At 44.9% G+C, this 18,924-nt stretch overlaps 1 protein-coding gene across 5 annotated transcripts in view; it reads left to right on the top strand.

Annotated features, from left to right (window-relative positions):
* LOC132808140 (gastrula zinc finger protein XlCGF7.1-like) overlaps window positions 1–9,345 on the top strand; it is a 42,601-nt gene extending 33,256 nt beyond the window's left edge. For all 5 annotated transcript variants that reach the window (XM_060822016.1, XM_060822018.1, XM_060822014.1 and 2 more), the window contains one exon: window positions 7,637–9,345. In XM_060822016.1, the coding sequence (XP_060677999.1) occupies window positions 8,047–9,003 (957 nt within the window). In that variant the 5' untranslated portion in view covers window positions 7,637–8,046 and the 3' untranslated portion in view covers window positions 9,004–9,345. The remainder of the gene's footprint in view (window positions 1–7,636) is intronic.
* Window positions 9,346–18,924: the final 9,579 nt, after the last annotated feature.

Genomic DNA, 18,924 nt, shown 5'->3' with positions numbered 1-18,924 from the left:
GATGCCCTCCAGGTTGCCCCCCCCCCCCCCCCCGACGCTGTACCCTTTTTTTCTCCAATTAGCATTTGGACAGTTAAAATCCCTCAGACATACTAGCATCACCACAGAGCACAGTGCGCATGCTCCTCGGTGTCAACAAGTACTGCGCTTGTTTGCCGGCTCCAGCAAAACACTGCGCATGCTCCTCGCTTTCCGCAGAAAAGTTAAAAACCACGCAACCGGTTATAGCACTAGCTAGTGCTTCCGATTAAACCTGTTGGGCTATAACCTGGTGTTGTGATTTTTAACTTTTTACGTCCCAGTCAAACACCGGCATCTCCAAATCATTCCGCAGAAAAGGCACGCGACTTTATTTTGATAGACCAATAGTGAGCCCTGTATCTCGGGCTCTCTCACTGGAATAACACACCAGGTTAGGCAGCATCCAAGGAGCAGGAGAGTTGACGTTTCATCTGGAATGATTGCGGATGTAGGAAGGGGTCTCAGCGTCCTTCTACACCAGTCACTGCCAGTTGTCAGACAGGTGCAGCCAGCAATTAGCAAGACAAGTGGTACATTAGCAATAGGAATTGAGCTCAGAAGTGGGGATGCCTTCCTGCAGTTCGGGGGTCATTGAATATATTCAAGACTGAGTTCATCTGATTTTTGAACAACAAAGAAGTGGATATTTATGGGGGTTAGCACGAAAATGATTTTAAGACCAGTACAGAACAGTTACAGAGTTATACAGCACAGAAACAGACCCTTCAGTCCAACTAGTCCATGCTGAATATAGTCACAACTACACCTGCCAGTGTATGGCCCATTTCCCTCTGAACCTTTCCTATTCATGTACTTATCCAAATTTTTTTTAATCATTGTACCTGCATCCACCACTTTCTCTGCATATTCTTGCACAAACCACTCTATGTTTAAAAAAAAAGTGCCCCCCTGCCTTTTTAAATCTTTATCCTCTCAACCTTCAAATTTGCTGCCTAATCTTGAAACCCCCCACCCTAGGGAAAGGATAGCTGGCAGTCATCTCATCTATCTCCCTCATGATTTTATAAACCTCTGTAAGGTCAAATCTCCTGTGCTCCAGTGAGAAAGTCCCAGCCTATCCACCTAGGTGTTGGTAGATTCATATCCAGTTATGATCTTTTGAATGTTGGTGCAGGCTTGAACAGCCAGATGGCCTACTCTTGCTTCTAATTCTCCCCCCCCCCCCCCCCCCCTCCCAAGTCCAGGACAGCAAGAGACCGTAAGACATAGGAGCAGAAATTAGGCCATTTAACCCATCAGGTCTGCTCTGCTATTCAATTATGGCTGATAGGTTTCTCAAACCTGTACTCCCACTTTGTCCCTGTAATCCTCGATCCCCTTGATGCTCAAGAACGTCTCTATCTCAGAATGATCAAAGAAAGAGAGGGCCGATCAGGGATAGCACAGGGAATTTGTGTAGAGAGTCTGAGGAGGTAGGGGAAGCTCTAAATGAGTTTTTTGCTTCTGTCTTTACTAAAGGAAAGGACCTTGAAGTGAATGAAACCATTGAGGAGCAGGAAAGCATGCTGGAACAGATAGAGATTGAGAAAGCCGATGTGTTGAAAATTTTGACAAACATTAAGTTTGACAAGTCACCAGGGCCAGACCAGATTTGTCCTCTGCCTCTTTGGGAAGCGAGAAATGTGATTGCTTCACCGCTTGCGAAGATCTTTGCATCCTCGCTGTCCTCCGGAGTTGTACCTGAGGACCGGAGGGAGGCAAATGTAATTCCTCTCTTCAAGAAAAGAAATAGGGAAATCTGTCGTCTGTAAGGTGTTCGAAAGGATTCTGAGGGATAGGATTTATGACCATCTGGAAGAGCATGGCTTGATTAAAGGCAGTCAGCATGACTTTGTGAGGGGCAGGTCATGCCTCACAAATCTTATTGAGTTCTTTGAGGATGTTACTTGACAAGTCGATGAGGGTCGAGCGGTGCATGTGCTGTATATGGATTTCGGTAAGGCATTTGATAAGGTTCCCCATGGTAGGCTCGTTCAGGTCAGGAGGAATGGGATACAGGGAAATTTAGTTGTCTGGATACAGAATTGGCTCGTCGACAGAAGACAGCGAATGATAGTGGAAGGAAAATATTCTGCCTGGAAGTCAGTTGTGAGTGGTGTTCCACAGGGCTCTGTTCTTGGGCCTCTACTCTTTTTGTAATTTTTATTAATGACTTGGATGAGGAGATTGAAGGATGGGTTCGCAAGTTTGCAGACGACACAACGGTTGGAAGTGTCATTGACAGTATAGAGGAATGTTGTAGGCTGCAGCGTGACATTGATAGGATGAACAGATGGGCTGAGAGGTGGGAGATGGAGTTCAACCTGGATAAATGTGAAGTGATGCATTTTGGAAGGTCGAACTTGAAATTTGAGTACAGGATTAAAGACAGGATTCTTGGCAGTGTGGAGGAACAGTGGGATCTTGGTGTGCAGGTACGTAGATCCCTTAAAATTGCCACCCAGGTGGACAGGGTTGTTAAGAAAGCATATGGTGTTTTGGCTCTCATTAACAGGGGGATTGAGTTTAAGAGCCGTGAGATCTTGTTGCAGCTCTATAAAACTTTGGTTAGACCGCACTTGGAATACTGTGTCCAGTTCTGGTCGCCCTATTATAGCAAAGATGTGGATGCTTTGGAGAGGGTTCAGAGGAGGTTTACCAGGATGCTGCCTGGAATGGAGAGCTTATCTTGCTAAGGGAGATTGACTGAGCTCGGATCTTTTTCATTGGAAAAAGGAAGGAAGAGAGGGGACCTAATTGAGGTGTACCGGATAATGAGAGACATAGATAGAGTTGATAGCCAGAGGGGACCTAATTGAGGTGTACCGGATAATGAGAGGCATAGATAGAGTTGATAGCCAGAAACTTTTTTCCCAGGGCAGAAATTGTTAACATGAGGGGTCATAGTCTTAAGCTGTTTGGCGGAAAGTATAGAGGGGATGTCAGAGGTGGGTTCTTTACGCAGAGAGTTGAGAGAGCTTGGAATGCGTTGCCAGCAGCAGTTGTGGAAGCAAGGTCATTGGGGATACTTAAGAGACTGCTGGACATGCATATGGTCACAGAAATTTGAGAGTTTGTACATTAGGTTTACCTCTCATCAATGGTCAGCACAACATCGTGGGCTGAAGGGCCTGTTCTGTGCTGTACTGATCTATGTTCTAATTATCCTCAGTGACCTGGCCTTCACAGCGTTCTGTGGCAGTGAATTCCATAGATTCACCACTCTCTGGCTGAAGAAGTTTCTCCTTACCTCCATTCTGAAAGGTCTTCCCTTTACTCTTAAGGCTGTGCTCACTGGTTCTAATCCCTCCAACCAATGGAAACATCTTCCTAACTTCCACGCTTTCCAGGCTGTTCAGTATTCTTTGTTTCAGTTAGAACCCCCCTGCTTGTGGGCCTATTAACCAGCGTCAACTGCATCCTTCAGGATGAGTGACAGCAGGGATTAGGTTGAACAAACTGAGAATGGAGGGAGAGTGTGTGGGATAGAGATTTTCAACTTCTTAAGAATAAGCGAGGAAAGAGAGTTCACTATAAATTAGAACTGATCAGGTGGGCTGATTGGCCAAAGTGTGGTAGATGGAGTTTAATTCAGAGAAATGTGTGGTTTGCATTTTGGTCAAGCAATCCAGGCAGGACTGACACCGTTAAGGGGAGTGTTGCAGAACAAAGAGACCTTGGAGTGCAGGTTCATAGAAAGTGGAGTTACCTGTAGACAGAATAGTGAAGGAGGCATTTGATATTCTTTCATTTATTGGTCAGTGCATTGAGTATAGGAGTTGGGAGGTGATGTTGTGGCTGTGTAGGACATTGGTTAGTCCATGTTTGGAAGACAGCATTCATTTCTGGTCGCCCTTTTACGGGAAAGATGTTGTGAAACTTTGAAAGGTGTCAGAAAAGATTTACAAGGCTGCTGTCAAAGTTGGAGGGTTCGAGCTACAGGGAGAGGCTCATTCGGCCGGGGATATTTTCCCGAGAGCATTAGAGGCTGAGGGGTGACCTTATAGACATTTATAAGGGGCATGGATAGGGTGAATATCCAAGGTCTTTTCCCCAAGGTAGGAGAGTCCAAAACTAGAAGGTATATGTTTGAGAATTTTTAAAGGCATCTGGATGGGTACATGAATAGAAGGGTTTAGAGGGATATGGGCCACATGCAGGCAAATTGGACTAGATTAATTTAGAATATCCGCTTGGCCGGACAAGTTGGACCAAAGGGCCTGTTTCTGTTCTGTATAACTCAAATCTTCCTCAGTGAAAGCAGAAGTGTGATTGTGAAGGCTGGAGTTTCAGAGCAGCTTTCAAAGATGTTTTGCCCTTAATGGGAGCAGAAGAAGTTACAATGAAATCTTGTATTTGTGAGACAGCAACTGAGTGAGTAAGTACATCTGAGGTTTTGGTGGAAAGTGGGAATTCATTGCACTGTGGCGATGAAGTCCTACCTACTGAGTCATTTCTGCTGGTGAATGAAACCAGGTCTCAAGATTAGGAGTAGAAGATTCAGGACACAGATGAGGAGGAACTGCTTTTGCTAGAGTGTAGTGAATCTATGGAATTCTCTGTCTAAGGAAGCAGTAGAGGCAGCTTTGTTAAGTATGTTCAAGACACAGTTGGATGGGTTTTTGCAATGGTAGGGGAATTAAGGGTAGTTGGGATAATGCAGGGAGGGGAGGATCTGAGATAATGGATAGATCAGCCATGACCTTAATGAATCGCGGAGCATAATGAATGGATGGGCCAAATGGCCTACTCCTGCTATTATTATGAAACTACAACCCTGCATTTCCCATGGCCTACCCACCTCACCTTGACATTATGGGCAATTTAGCATGAACAATCCAAATCAAGGCAGTGACCAGTGTAGTGATGTGGGAAATGAACTTCAGAGAATGATAGGGACAAGGATAGGAAATGTACCAGCAATCAAAACTGGATTCTAAAGATCACAAAAATTGAAACCAGAAACGGTATCTGAATGTGTGCTGCATTGTAACAAAAGTGAATGAGTTGACTGCAAACATTGAAGAGAATAATTATGAATCGAGACTCCCAGCAGAGACATGGCTTCAGGATGACAAGGATTGGATCCTGAATATTGAGGGTTTGGTCAAATGGAAAGTGAGGTAAAGGTAGAGGGTTGGTGCTGCTAATGAAAGCACTGATCACAGGGTAGTCTGGTGTCAGCTCGGATTTCAAGTCCTGATTTCTCTGTCCTGTGTTAATCTCCTCCTCATCTGTGTCCTGATGTCGGTCTGTTCTCCGCTTTGCTGGATTTCTGCTGAAGCTTTGCCCCCTCCCCCTGCTTTTTTTTCACCTTCCGGAACAATAAAGCATTCAGCCAATCAAGCCCCAATCCACAATCTCCCAGCCTGTCAACCATCCAGACACACAGTGTAATCATAGCAGGGAATCACACAAAGAAAAATGAAACCAAATTTGAAACAAATAGGTGCTCGTGTTTAATGTTTGTTCATTCGGACGTAAAGCAGAAATGGGGGTCTCCCAGGATTCTGGGACTGTCCTACTTGAGGAAATCTCTCTCTCTTACATCTATCTATGAGAACCCAGCTCTGATTTACAACAATATTTACACCAACAGAAGTAAGACATCTGTTCTCAAATAGACAGAGATAAACAGGATGGAAATAGACACTTTCTCTCTCATGCGCGCGCACACACAAGTCCACAGGAGTGAATGTATATTTGCAGAATTATATTTGCAGAACTGAGCAGAAATGTCACTTTATCAAAATTTAAGTTTTATGAAGAAGGTGCCTTCCAGGAAGACTGAGATTTGCATATTAATGATACCTGCAACCCACTTGAAAAGATGAAAGACTTAACAATCCAGGTTTGTTCAATGTATCATTTCAGTGGCAGGACACTGTCATGTTTTTCTATAAATTCTATATCTTATGATCTTATTCTCCACAATCACCTGATGAAGGAACAGCGCTCCAAAAGCTAGTGCTTCTCAATAAACCTGTTGGACTATAACATGCTATTGTGATTTTTAACTTTGTCCAAGTTAGGGGGGATTGGCTATGCTAAATTATCCATAGTGCCCAGGGATGTGCAGGGGAAGGTGGATTGGCCATGCTAAATTATCCATTGTGCCCAGGGATGTGCAGGTTAGGTATGATAGTCAGGGAGTAGAGCAACAGGTCTAGGGGAATGTGTGTTAGGTGGGTTACCCTTCGAGGGTTGGTTTGGACTCGTTGCGCCGAGTGGCCTGCTTCCACACTGTGGGGATTATGTGAAGAGAAGGGATTCCTGCAGACTGTGCACCTCGCCTTGCCCCTTTTGTTTCACCCCCTTCTCCCTCCCCCTCCCCCACCCATTGATGGCATCACAACGCAGCAGTGGCCCTGTCAGTTTGAGTGAAACTCCCTCTCTCTGGGCAACTCTTCATCCTGGGAGGGAGAGAGAGGGGAGGGGGGAAATCCATTCACTTGTGGCAATTGGAGTGAATCCAGGAAGGGAGCAGATGCTGCAAACTCAGGTATTTGTCTTAATTACCCGGGTGAGGAGGGACAGAAGGATGGGCAGGGGTTGTTTTCCCCATTGCTCCAGAGCCTGAGAGGTGACATTATAGACTTTTATAAAATCATGAGCATGGATAGGGTAAATAGACAAGGTCTTTCCCTTGGGATGGGGGGAGTCCTGAACTGGAGGATCATAGGTTCAGGGTGAGGGCAGTGGGGAAATGTAAAAGAGACCTCAGGGCAACGTTTTCATGAAGAGGGTGATGCGTATATGGAATGAGCTGCCAGAGAAAGTGTTGGGGGCTGGTGCAATTCCTACAGTTAAAAGGCATCTGGATGGGCGGATGATTACAAAGGGTTCAGATGGAGAGGGGCCAAGTGGTGGCAAATGCGACTGGCATCATATAGATGTACAGCATGGAAACAGACCCTTCGATTCAACTCATCCTTGCTGACAAGATAGCCAACCCAATTTAGTCCCAGCTGCCAGCACCTGGCCCATATAGGGGCCAAGTGATAGCAAATGTGACTAAATTAATTCAGGAAATCTGGTCAGCTCGGACAGGTTGGGCCCAAGGGTCTGGTTCCGTGCTGTGTGACTCTAATCATCTTGAGTGAAAGCAGAAGTGTGGTTGTGATGACTGGACTTTCAGGGCATGTTTTGCTCTGACTGGAAGCAGCAGAGTTTGACTGAAGTGTATTGGTGTTATTGCCTTGATGTCTCCGTTTTCTCCCATCTTCCTGGGGTAATTAACCATTTTGTTTGGTTCTTCCTCAAGAGACTGCATTGCAGGTTCACCCTGAATTGACACTTTTTTTTTGCTTCCCAAAAACAGATCTGCTCACTCTCAGCAGGATCCCAGTGTTGTGAAAGATAGTAACTTTCAGGTGGAGGTATCCAAAATTCAGAGAGATGTCAGTCTTCATGTTTTTGCTCATCTGTCCCTGTAAGATCCTGAATCAGCATCTTCAGGATAATTAGTTATATTGGAGTGAGAACAGAGAGTGGGATGGTGCTTTCAATTTTGTGGAATAACAAAAGACCAGAATATTTCGCAGAAAGTAGAATTGCTTGTTCTGAATTTTTACCCTGCACTGACTAGTGACTTTTGTAATCTCTCTTTAAACAGTGTATTTGAAGATAGAAGCTTCAAAATCAACACATGAAGTCCTTATACCCGAAACGTTAACTCTCCTGCTCCTCGGATGCTGCCTGACCTGCTGCACTTTTCCAGTACCACACATTTTGACACTGACTCTCCAGCGTCTGCAGTCCTCACTTTGACGTCAATGTCTGACAGTCACTCAATCCAGCGGGACTGGAAACAATTTTCAACTATGATTCTGTGAGAAGGAGCAAAGTGTTTTGGTTCCTGTTTGAGTACATTTTCAGCATCAGTGGGACTGGATGAGAGACCCTACTGTTGCAGCGCATTGAGTGTGGGGCGTGTAGCAGCTTCTACAGCCTGGAAAGAGGAATTGACGGCAGGGAGGGGCTGGAAACGTGTGTGTGTATTTGTGTGCAGCTGAAGCTTCGGCCATGGAGAAACCTGAGGAATCCCGCCCCGTGGAGAAATGGTGGAAGTGTGGTGATGGGGGAAAAGGCTTCCGTTTCCCGTCTGCCCTGGAGATTCATCAGCGCATCCACACAGGGGAGAGGCCGTTCTCCTGCCCCGAGTGTGGGAAGGCCTTCAGCAAATGCTCCGACCTGCTGAGGCACCAGCGGTCCCACACGGGGGAGAGGCCCTTCAACTGCCCCAAGTGCTGGAAGAGATTTACCCGGGCCTCCCACCTGCTGAGGCACCAGCGGGCCCACACAGGGGAGAGGCCGTTCTCCTGCCCAGAGTGTGGGAAGCGATTTGCCCAGGCCTCCAACCTGCTGACCCACCGGCAGGTCCACACTGGGGAGAGGCCCTTCAGCTGCTCAGAGTGTGGGAAGGCCTTCAGCAATTCCCCTAACCTGCTGAGGCACTGGCAGGTCCACACTGGGGAGAGGCCCTTCAGCTGCCCCGAGTGTGGGAAGGCCTTCAGCGATTTCTCTTCCCTGCTGACCCACCAGCGGAGCCACACTGGGGAGAGGCCCTTCAGCTGCCCCGAGTGCGGGAAGGCCTTCAACAATTCCTCTTCTCTCCTGATCCACCAGCGGATCCACACTGGGGAGAGGCCATTCAGCTGCCCGGAGTGTGGGAAGGCCTTCCGCCATTCCCCCAACCTGCTAAGGCACCAGCGGGTCCACACTGGGGAGAAGCCTTTCAGCTGCCCCGAGTGTGGGAAGGCCTTCAGTAATTCCTCCAACCTGCTGACCCACCAGCGGATCCACACTGGGGAGAGGCCCTTCAGCTGCCCCGAGTGTGGGAAAGCCTTCAGCAATTCCTTCAACCTGCTGACCCACCGGCGGGTCCACACGGGGGAGAGGCCCTTCAGCTGCCCTGAGTGTGGAAAGGACTTCACCCGCTCCTCCCTCCTCCGGAGGCACCAGCAAGTTCATGTAGGGTGATTGAAGGAGTGACGGCTGAGTGCCATTATCGACTGGACTATTAACCCAGTTCCAGGGACTCCTGAGTTTGAATCCCGCTGCGGCAGATGGCGCTATACAGGGTCTGGGTTGAAATTGCTGAGTGAGTCAATACTTCCTCCAGGTTAAGGCTGTACCAAGGATCCAATTACAAAGGGACAACTCAGTGGTGACCAATAGTAAAGACAGTGATGGGGGGTGGGGAGAGTGTGTGCGCTTTGACTTTGAACTGTTTAAACAGCAGCTACTTTTTCTCTGCTATTTTGCTGAGGGGATCTGAAGCTGTAACAAAGTTGGGTTGCAATAAAGGTTACCTGAACTTGCTGCTGGGCTCAGACTCTCATTGAAACCTTTGAGCTCCAAGAGTTTTGTTTTAAAGCTGCTCATTTCTTTCAGCCTCCTGCGCTAAGCTTCCAATGTCACTTTCAGATGGAGTCATGAATGAGCAACCAATATAATGAGAAATTGTCAATTTCTCACGAGTGCAGAGTGTGTCATTTCATCAGTATTGTAAAGTTTCCTGGCAGCATCAAGAGGTATGGACTGTGGCTCCTCCACGTAATTTCTCACGAACAATGTTGGACTGGGCTGGATAAAGTTAAAAATCACACAACACCAGGTTATAGTCCAACAGGTTTATTTGGAAGTATGAGCTTTTGGAGCACTGCTCCTTCATCAGGTAACTGTGGAGCAGGATCATAAGACACAGATTTTATAGCAAAAGATCACAGTGTCATGCAACTGAAATGACATATCGAACAAACCAAGATTGCTGTTGAGTCTTTCACCTTTTAGAATGAGTTGCAGGTTTCAGTTCATTAATCTGTAAATCCCAGAACTACTATTAATTCATGTTCTTGAGATGACTTAAGGTTTTTTTTAAAACAAAGTGACATCTCAGCCCAGACAATGCATTAAAGGTGTGAGGTTCGAGTCTATCAGTATCCCAATCTTGAATCAGACTGGTTCTAGTTCCAAAGTAGGAATTTATAAAATATTACACGGATTGACTGTCTGTAGTTTCTGCACTTTTTGAGCAAAGTAGAATGTATCTGCAAACATAATTCTGCCAATAACAGTTTGCCCAAAAAGTGATGTGAGAGTGCGTGCATGAGAGTGCACGTAAGAGTGTGCACATGTTTGGTAAAGTGAGAGTGTGATGGAGTATAAGCCTGAGTGTTGGGGGCGTGTATGTGTGGGTGTCTGAGAGAAAGCGTGTGTATGAGTGAGCTATTAAAAGCGAGGGCTTGCGTTTTGCTAAAACAAGAAGGGCAGCCCATGAACAGTTAATGGTAGGGCCCTGTGTCGTGCTGTAAAAGAGAGACATGGTGGGGTTCAGGTTCATAGTTCTTTGAAAGTTGCATCGCTGCTAGACAGGGTGGTCAAGAAGACATTAAGTATACTTGCCTTCATTGTTCACTCCACTGAGTATAGGGGTTGGGACATCATGTTGAGGTTGTATAGGATGTTGGTGAGGCCACTTTCAGAGTACTGAGAATGGTTCTGGTGACCCTGTAATAGGAAGAATTCTGGTAGAGAGGGTTCGGTAAAGATTTACCAGGATGTTTACAAGACTGGAGGGTTTGAGTTATAAGAATCTCTTCTTCTTATAACTTAGGACTTTATTTATTGGAGCACAGGAGGTTGAGGAGTGACATTATTAAGATTGATAAAATCATGAGGAGTGGAGGTAAGGTGAATAGCAAAGGGCTCTTCCTTAGCGTAAGGGAGCTCAAGACTCAGAGCATATTTATTTAAAGTGAGAGGAGAGAGATTTAAAAGAAAGCGGAGGGGCAACGTTTTGACAGAGGGTGGTTTGCATGTGGAATTTGGATGAGTACATGCATAGAAAGGTTTAGAGGGATATTGGCCAAACACAGGCAAGTGGGACTAGTTTAGTTTGGGAATCCTGATCGGCATGGATGAATTGAACCAAAGGGCTTGTTTCTGTGTTGTATACCTCTCTGAACCAGAAGTGATCTTATTGAAACCAGTAGAATTCTAAAAAGGGGCTTGACAGGATAGATGCAGACAAAATGCTCCTTTGTTGGGATTCTATGACTCCCCGACAATATGGAAGCAGGCCATTCAGCCCATCTATTTTACTCTGGCCCTCAGAAGAGTTTCACCTATATCCATTCCCATCCTCCGTATTTCCCATGGACAATCCATCCTAAATTGTACATCCCTGGTCATTATGGGTAATTCAGCACAGCCAATCCACCCTAACCTCTACACCCTAATCTATAAATTACCTTCTCAAAAATGAAATTTAAATAGAGTTTTCCTCGAAGAAAAATGTCAGTCTGACTCAACATTCGGGCACAGACAGAATTCACACCTATTGTTAGAAGAGCTCTGCATTTGAATAATATTGTTGAGAAGGAAATTAAAATCAAATTCTGGGATTTACATACCAAAGAACAGAAACCCATTTGGAAAGTGAAAGATTTTTTCAGGGTAAACAATTTCTGGTGAGAGAAATTCTGCATCCTGGGAAGGCGAGGAAATTTAAAAAAACAGGCTGTTAAAAGCATTTTAACGTGGGTCCACGAGCTTTCGTGGGAGCAGTGCATTTGTCAAAAACATTTCGGAGGAATTCTGTCTAACTGTTGGACTGAAAGTAGTTTCCCCACTGAACGTTAAACAGGCATTGAGAACATTGCACATTATAGAGTGTGTTCCTGAGGATCGGAGGAGGATTGAACTTGCCAAGGTAAACCACACTTTGCAGAGAGAGGAAATTTCTTAGGATGGAAGAGGTTGATGGAAGTCAACAATTGTCAGATTATTTCATGAAAATAACAGCTGGTATGTGGATCTTTGAAGAGGGGCGTCTGTAATGAGCACACAGAAACAAACCCTTCAATCCAGGCCAGCCAGATATTCTAAATTAATCTGGTGACCCATTTGCCAGCATTTGGTCCATATCCCTCTGAATGCTTCCTATTCATGTCCCCATCCAGATGTATGGTTTTCTTCGGAGAATACTTGGGTGAGAGCCAAGATTTGCTATTACTCAGCCTTTCCCCACTGAGCTTAACCTTTCCTTCATGCTAATTGGAGCTGGAGAAGCCTGAAAGCTGAAAAGGATTTCCTGGGGGGAAAAAAACCATTTATTCAAGATTGGGCTCAGTGATGGATTTTCTAAAACTTGACTATCATAGATTTCAATCTGACAAAAAAAAATTTTCAGTTGTTCTTGTCCAAGGCAGAGTCGATATTCTTTTAAGGTATAATTGAGGTATCTACATTCTTTACAATGTTTTTCCATCATTTCCAGTGATTGTCCGTCATTTGGTATATTGAACATCATCTTTTTGTGATTCAACGGATATGATTGAAATGAATTCTGTAAGATGCTGTTGTATTTTATTTAACTTTACTTGGCTCTTTGCCTTAAAGATTTCCTTTTCACGTCATTGATATTAAAATATCTCAATATATAATAATGAAGCAGCTCATTTATTCTGAAATTATTTCAATTAGTTGGTCAATTGCCAAATAATAGCTGCATAACTGTTGTCAATATTGATACCCAGGAAAGCTGTTTTGTTTAGTATATTTCCTTTGTAAAGATCTTATCCAAATTACAAAATGATTGTATTTTCATATGAAATAAAGTTTGCAGTGTTTTATTAAATAGTTGAAAGTACCTTTGCACTTAATTGCTCTGTTTGGAATTAAACATTGTGAAAGATCACTTTTATCAAAGTCACAATTTATGGTGAATCTATTAACAAACGAATGTTGCCATTTGCTCTTGAATTATCACAAATTCAATTTGAAATTCTTGAATGAGTTGAATAAGGGATAAAAAGTGAATATTTATTGCACTTTTTCTGAAATTCTCTGCGCTGCCATTGTTTTTGGTTAAATGTATGTAACCATCATCATAACTTTGTATTTCTTTGATGTTTCATTTGTCACTGCTACTGCCCAAATAGTCTTAAAAAAAGTTTTGGCATTTGGTGAAGTTGTGAATTTTTAGTCTAGTGACATTGTTTCACAACTGAATAATCTGAAGATTAATTTCAGTACATACAGGAACGTCAAAGAGATTGTGATGATAGAAAGTCAGCATGTAGAATTGCCAATGAAATGTAAACAGTGGCTGCTCTTAATTTGGTATCAATTGAAATGGTAAGAATAAGTAAAAATTATGGCATTGTGCATTGTGTGGTGTGAGTTCAGATTTTTTCTAATCCTTTAATTCTGACACATACAGTGATGGCAGTGTTTTATTTGATCGTTGAATGTGAGCATCATTGGCAGAGCCAGTATTTGACTGCAGAGAACATATATGAATATCCGATGAGGTTGAGTTGCAACTGTGGCATAACAGATTGCACTGGCTTGCACTGTACTCTGACAAGACAGAGACTTTGGGAGGAGAACAAAAATAGGAATTTCTACTTCAATATTGATGGTCCCACTTATATCTCTCAAAAGGAGATTGTTTGGTCTATCACATTTATAATGGCTCTGTTGTTGAATTATTTCCCTGCATCCACATATAACTGGAATCGTTTTCTTTTCAAGAATTTTGCAATTATCTTTGCCCTTTACGGGTTCCATTACCCCTTCAAGGTCATTCCCAATCGTAATAACTTGCTTATTTTCTTAAAAAATTAAACCACCTCACGGCCATTCCCACCCCCACCCCCCCGCCCCCCAAAAAGCCCCTTTTTCAAAGTGCCTGCACTATTTCCAATATGGTCATGTTTTCTAAATATTACTATGTACTTCTATTTTTTGAACAAGTCTCTTTAGATTTCAATGTATCTTTTTAAATATAAAAATGCCCCCTTACTTGTAGCTCAGCCCTTTAAATGTATTGTTTCTCTCAGCGCAATCTTGACCCTCGGTAATGTATATTTACCCCTCGAGAAATGAGTATGTCTCTTAAAGGGATATTTCTGCTTACAAATAGGGCAACGTTTTTTCGCAATGTAGTTTTATTTAAATATAACTGCGTCACTTTACTTATTAAAATATCCCTTTGAATGTGCCCACATCCCTTTGAAATGTAATCTTTCCATTTATATCTCTTTATAAGCCCGTTAAAATGTGTCCCTTTAAAATGCAGATTTACCCCTTTAGATATGAGGCCGTTCCGTTAGATGTCGGAATATCTGTTTAAGTGGAGCCGTGAGCTTTCCCAATGTAGACAGGGCTCCTCGAAACGTGGCAGTGTCCCCCCTGCAGCTGCAGAGCGAGACAGGAGAGTTTGTTTTTGTGAATGAGCAGTTGTAGCGCGAGGTGGCTGTTGCTTGGTGACGGTGAGGCTCCCCCGGCCCCGCCCATCCCCCCGTGCAGACGTCACGCGGGGGCGAAGGCGGTTGGGAGGAGAAGTCGCTCGAGCGGGGAAGCGGCGGCCGTTAGGAAAATGGCGCCGTGCGGCCCGGGGCAGACCCCCGTCACTGGTCACCGCCGCCTTCCTGGTGCAGCTGCTGTGTCACGGCCACACCGGCCGGCTGTACAGCAGGCAGGAGCCGGTGACCATTCTGGAGGCGGATGGGGTTAAGGGCCTGTTTGGGAACTGGTCGGCCGCCTGGGTGGTGGAGTTCTACTGGTCGTGGGGCGGCCCCTGTGTCAACTATGGGGCCACCTGGAAGGTACTGGGCCCGGGAGGTGAAAGGTGAGGCAGGTTGTGGGGGGGAACGGAGGGGAAGGAATGTGGGGCCTGTCCTGTCATAGTCACATTTTACACTCACTTTCCATCTGCTTTTACTGGCGCTTGTGCTGTTTACCCCTCACTGTTTTAATCCTTGTGCTGTTTACCCTTTGCTGTTACTTGTACAATTGTTGAGGGTAGTGTGTAAATACTAGTGAAGGATACTATGCACCAGCATGTATATGTTCTTAGTCATTGAAGGGGCAGGACCTGTTGAGAATGGTTAGTAAAGTATGTGGTGCACTAAGCCTTGTTAACTTGGAGGTAGTTTGGTATTTGTAAAAATATACTTTTTTTTATTATTTAGAATCATAAAGATGTACAGCACATGAACACACCCATTTGGTCCAACCTGTCCATGCCAACCAGATATCCTAACTTAATCTAGTCCCATTTGTCACCACTTGGTTCATATACCCATCCAGATACCTTTTAAATGCTGTAATTATACGGCCTCCACTACTTCCTCTCGCAGCTCATTCCATACATGCACCATCCTCTGCATGGAAAAGTTGCCCCTTAGGTACCTTTAATATCTTTCTGCTCTCACCCTAAACCTATGCCCTGTAGTTGTGAACCTCAACCCTACTCTGGGGAAAAGACATTTTAAAAAATGTTGAGCAGCTAGACAAAAGCGATAAAATGTTGAGCCACATGGGGAAAAAGAACTGTGGCTCTACCCTTTATTTCTCCTCTTGGCATTTGAACATTTAACATCTGTCAATAACACCAGCATCGCCACAGAGCACATTGTGTCTGCTCCTCGGTGTGAACAACAGCGCACCTGCTCGCTGGTGTCACCAGTACATTGTCCATGCTCCTCACTGTCGGCAGAAAAGGAGACATCGCTTATCTCTGTTCCTAAAGGTCTTCCCTTTATTCTTAAAGCTGTGACCTCTAGTCCTAGTCTCTCCTACCAATGGAAACATCTTCCCAATGTCATTGCACTGTGGGGATGAAGCCCTAGCCTGTCCAGTAATTTCTGGTGGGTGAGACGAGGCCTCAAGGTTAGAGGGAGTAGCTTTCAGACAGAGATGAGGAGGAACTGCTTTTCCCAGAGGGTCGTGAATCTATGGAATAGTCTAGATTAAAGTGGTGCTGGAAAAGCACAGCAGGTCAGGCAGCATCCGGAGAGTAGGAAAATCAATGTTTCGGGCAAAAGGCCTTCATCAAAATCTAGGGAATACTCTGGCTAAGGAAGCAATAGAGGCAGCTTCATTAAGTATATTCAAGATACAGTTGGGTGGGATTTGGCCTGGTTGGGGAATTAAGGGGTTCCTTGTGACAGTGCAGGGAGGAGAAGATGAAACGATGGATAGATCAGCCATGATCTTAATGAATGACGGAGCAGGCTCACTTGTAGCAACTGGAGTGAATCCAGCGAGGGAGCAGACTTTGGGACCTCAGGTATGTGTCTTGGTTACCTGGGTGAGGAGAGACAGAAGTTCAGGTTGGGACTTTTTTCCATAGCTTGCCAGAGTCTGAGGAGTGACCTTATACACTTTTATATCATCATGAGGGGCATGGATAGGGTAAATAAATATGGTATTTTCCTTTGGATGGGGCAGTCCAAAAGTAGAGGGTAATAAGTTTAGGATCGAGCAGCAAGTCAGGCAGCATCCGAGGAGCAGGAAAATTGACGTTTCAGGGAAACTCCCTTCAGGGAAGTGTGTGTGTTTGTGTGCTGTGAGTGTGTTTTTGCATGTGTGCCTGCTTGATAAAGTGTGATTGTGATGGAGTATGAGTCTGCGAGAGGGCGAGAGTTTTGAGGGGGTGGTGTATGTGTATGTCTGAGAGAGCGTGTGTGTATGAGAGAGGTATGGATATAAGTGAGGGGTTGCATTTGCTAAAATAAAGGAGGGCAAGAGTTGAACAGGTAATGGTAGGGCCCTGGGTCATGTTGTAGAACAGAGACCTGGAGGTGTTCAGGTTCATTGTTCTTGGAAGTTACATCACTGGTAGAGGGGGGTGAAGAAGGTGTTCAGCACACTTGCCTTCATGGTTCACATGCTGAGTTCAGGAGTTGGGACATCATGTTGGAGATGCACACAGAAAGTACGCTACTCAGAGGGTGATAGGTGCCTGGAACACATTGCCAGCAGAGGTAGGGACGGTAGATTCATTCAAGGTGCATCCGAGCAGTAGGACAGTCGAAGTTTCGGGCACAAGCCCTTCATCAGGAATGATGTGTGGATGTTCAGAGGGGCATCAGCGTCCTTCTGTGCCAGTTGTCAGACAGGTGCAGCAGGCAATGAGCAAGGCAAGTGGTGTGTTAGCAAGAGGAATTGAGTTCAGAAATGGGAATGTCATCCTGCAGTTAGGGGGTCATTTGAATAAATTCAAGGTTGAGTTAATCTGATTTTTGAACAAGAAAGAAGTGGATGTTTATTGCGGAAGGCAAGAAAATGGTTTTAAGCCCAGTTTAGAACAGTTCCAGAGTCAGACAACACAGAAACAGACCCTTCAGTCCAACTAAACCGTGCTGACTGTGTTCACAAACTAAACTAGTCCCACCTGTGTGTATTTGGCCCATATCCCTCTGAACCTTTCCTATTCACGTACTTATCCAAATGTCTTTTAAACCTTGTTACTGCACCTACATCCACCACCGTGTCTGGACATTGATTCCACACACAAACTACTCTCAAAAAAAAAAGGCGCTACTCCAGTCTTTTGAAAATCTGTCTTCACTCACCTTCCTCATTTGCTCCCTAATCTTGAAACCCCCATCCTAGGGAAAGGACACCTGCGGTTCACCTCATCTACCCTCCATGATTTTATGAACCTCCTTTTACGGTCACATCTCAACCTCATGTGTTCCAGTGAAAAAAGTCCCAGCCTATCCACCCAGCTGTAGGTATATTCATATCCAGTTATGAATTGTTCAATGCTGGTGCTGACTTGAAAGCCGAATGGCCTAGTCTTGCTCCCAACTCTCTCACTCTGTGTCCAGGACAGCAAGAGGCCCTAAAGTCAGAGGAGCAGAAATTAGGCCATTCAGTCCATCAGGTCGAATCACCCCATTCAATCGTGGCTGCTAGGTTTCTCAACCCCATTCTCCTTTAACCCTTGATACTCAAGAACCTATCTGTCTCAGTTTTAAATATCCCCAGTGACCTGGCCTCCACAGCCTTCTATGGAAATAGATTCCACAGATTCACCGCTCTCTGGCTGAAGAAGTTTCTCCTTTCTAAAAAGACTTCCCTTTACTCGAAGCGCTGCCCTCTGGTCTGAGTCTGTCCTACCAATGGAAACATCTTCGCAACATCCACTCTGTCTGGGCTGTTCAGGATTATGTATGTTTCAATTAGACCCTCTCCCCCCCGAGTGTGGGTCTTTTAATCAGCATGAACCAGACCATTCAGGATGAGGTACAGCAGGGATTGGGGTCAGCAAAATGAGAATGGAGGGAGAGTGTGTGGATTGGAGATTTTCAGCTTGGGAATGAGAGAGAAAAGAGGGTTTGCTATAAATTAGAATTGATCGGATGGGCCAAAGTGTGGTAGATGGAATTAAATTTTGAGAAATTCGAGTTGTTGCATTTTGGTCAAGCAATCCAGGCAGGACTGACAGAGTTAAGGGGAGTGTTGTAGAACAAAGAGACCTTGGAGTGCAGGTTCCATAGTTCCTTGAAAGTGGAGTCTCAGGTAGACAGGATAATAAATGAGGCATTTGGTAGGATGGCCTTTATTGGTCAGAGCATCGAGTAGATGAGTGGGGAGGTCATGTTGTGGCTGTCCAGGATGTTGGTTAAGCCACTTTTGGAATACTGCGTTCAGTTCTGGTCTCCCTACTGTAGGAAAGATGTTATGAAACTTTGAAAGGGGTCAGAAAAGATTTGAGCGATAGGGAGAGGCTGAATAGGCCAGGGATATTTTCCATGGAGCATCAGAGGCTGAGGGGTAAACTTATAGACCTTTGTAATGGGCATGGATAGGGGGGGAAACCTAAGGTCTTTTCCCCAGGGTAGGGGAGTCCAAGAAAACTAGAAGGCATATGTTTGAGGTGAGAGCAGAATGATTTAACAGGGGTCTGAGGGGCAATCTTTTCACATAGAGGGTGGTGCATGTATGGCACGAACTGCCAGAGGAAGTGGTGGAGACTGGCACAATTACAACATTTAAAAGGCATATGGATGTCGGTCTGTTCTCAGCTCTGCTGGATTTCTGCTAAAGCTTTGACCCCGCCTTTTATAACTTCTGGAACGATAAAATATTCAATCAAGA

Source organism: Hemiscyllium ocellatum (assembly GCF_020745735.1).
Source record: "Hemiscyllium ocellatum isolate sHemOce1 chromosome 27 unlocalized genomic scaffold, sHemOce1.pat.X.cur. SUPER_27_unloc_33, whole genome shotgun sequence".
Lineage (NCBI taxonomy): Eukaryota > Metazoa > Chordata > Chondrichthyes > Orectolobiformes > Hemiscylliidae > Hemiscyllium > Hemiscyllium ocellatum.
This window is presented reverse-complemented; position numbering and strand designations above follow the sequence as displayed.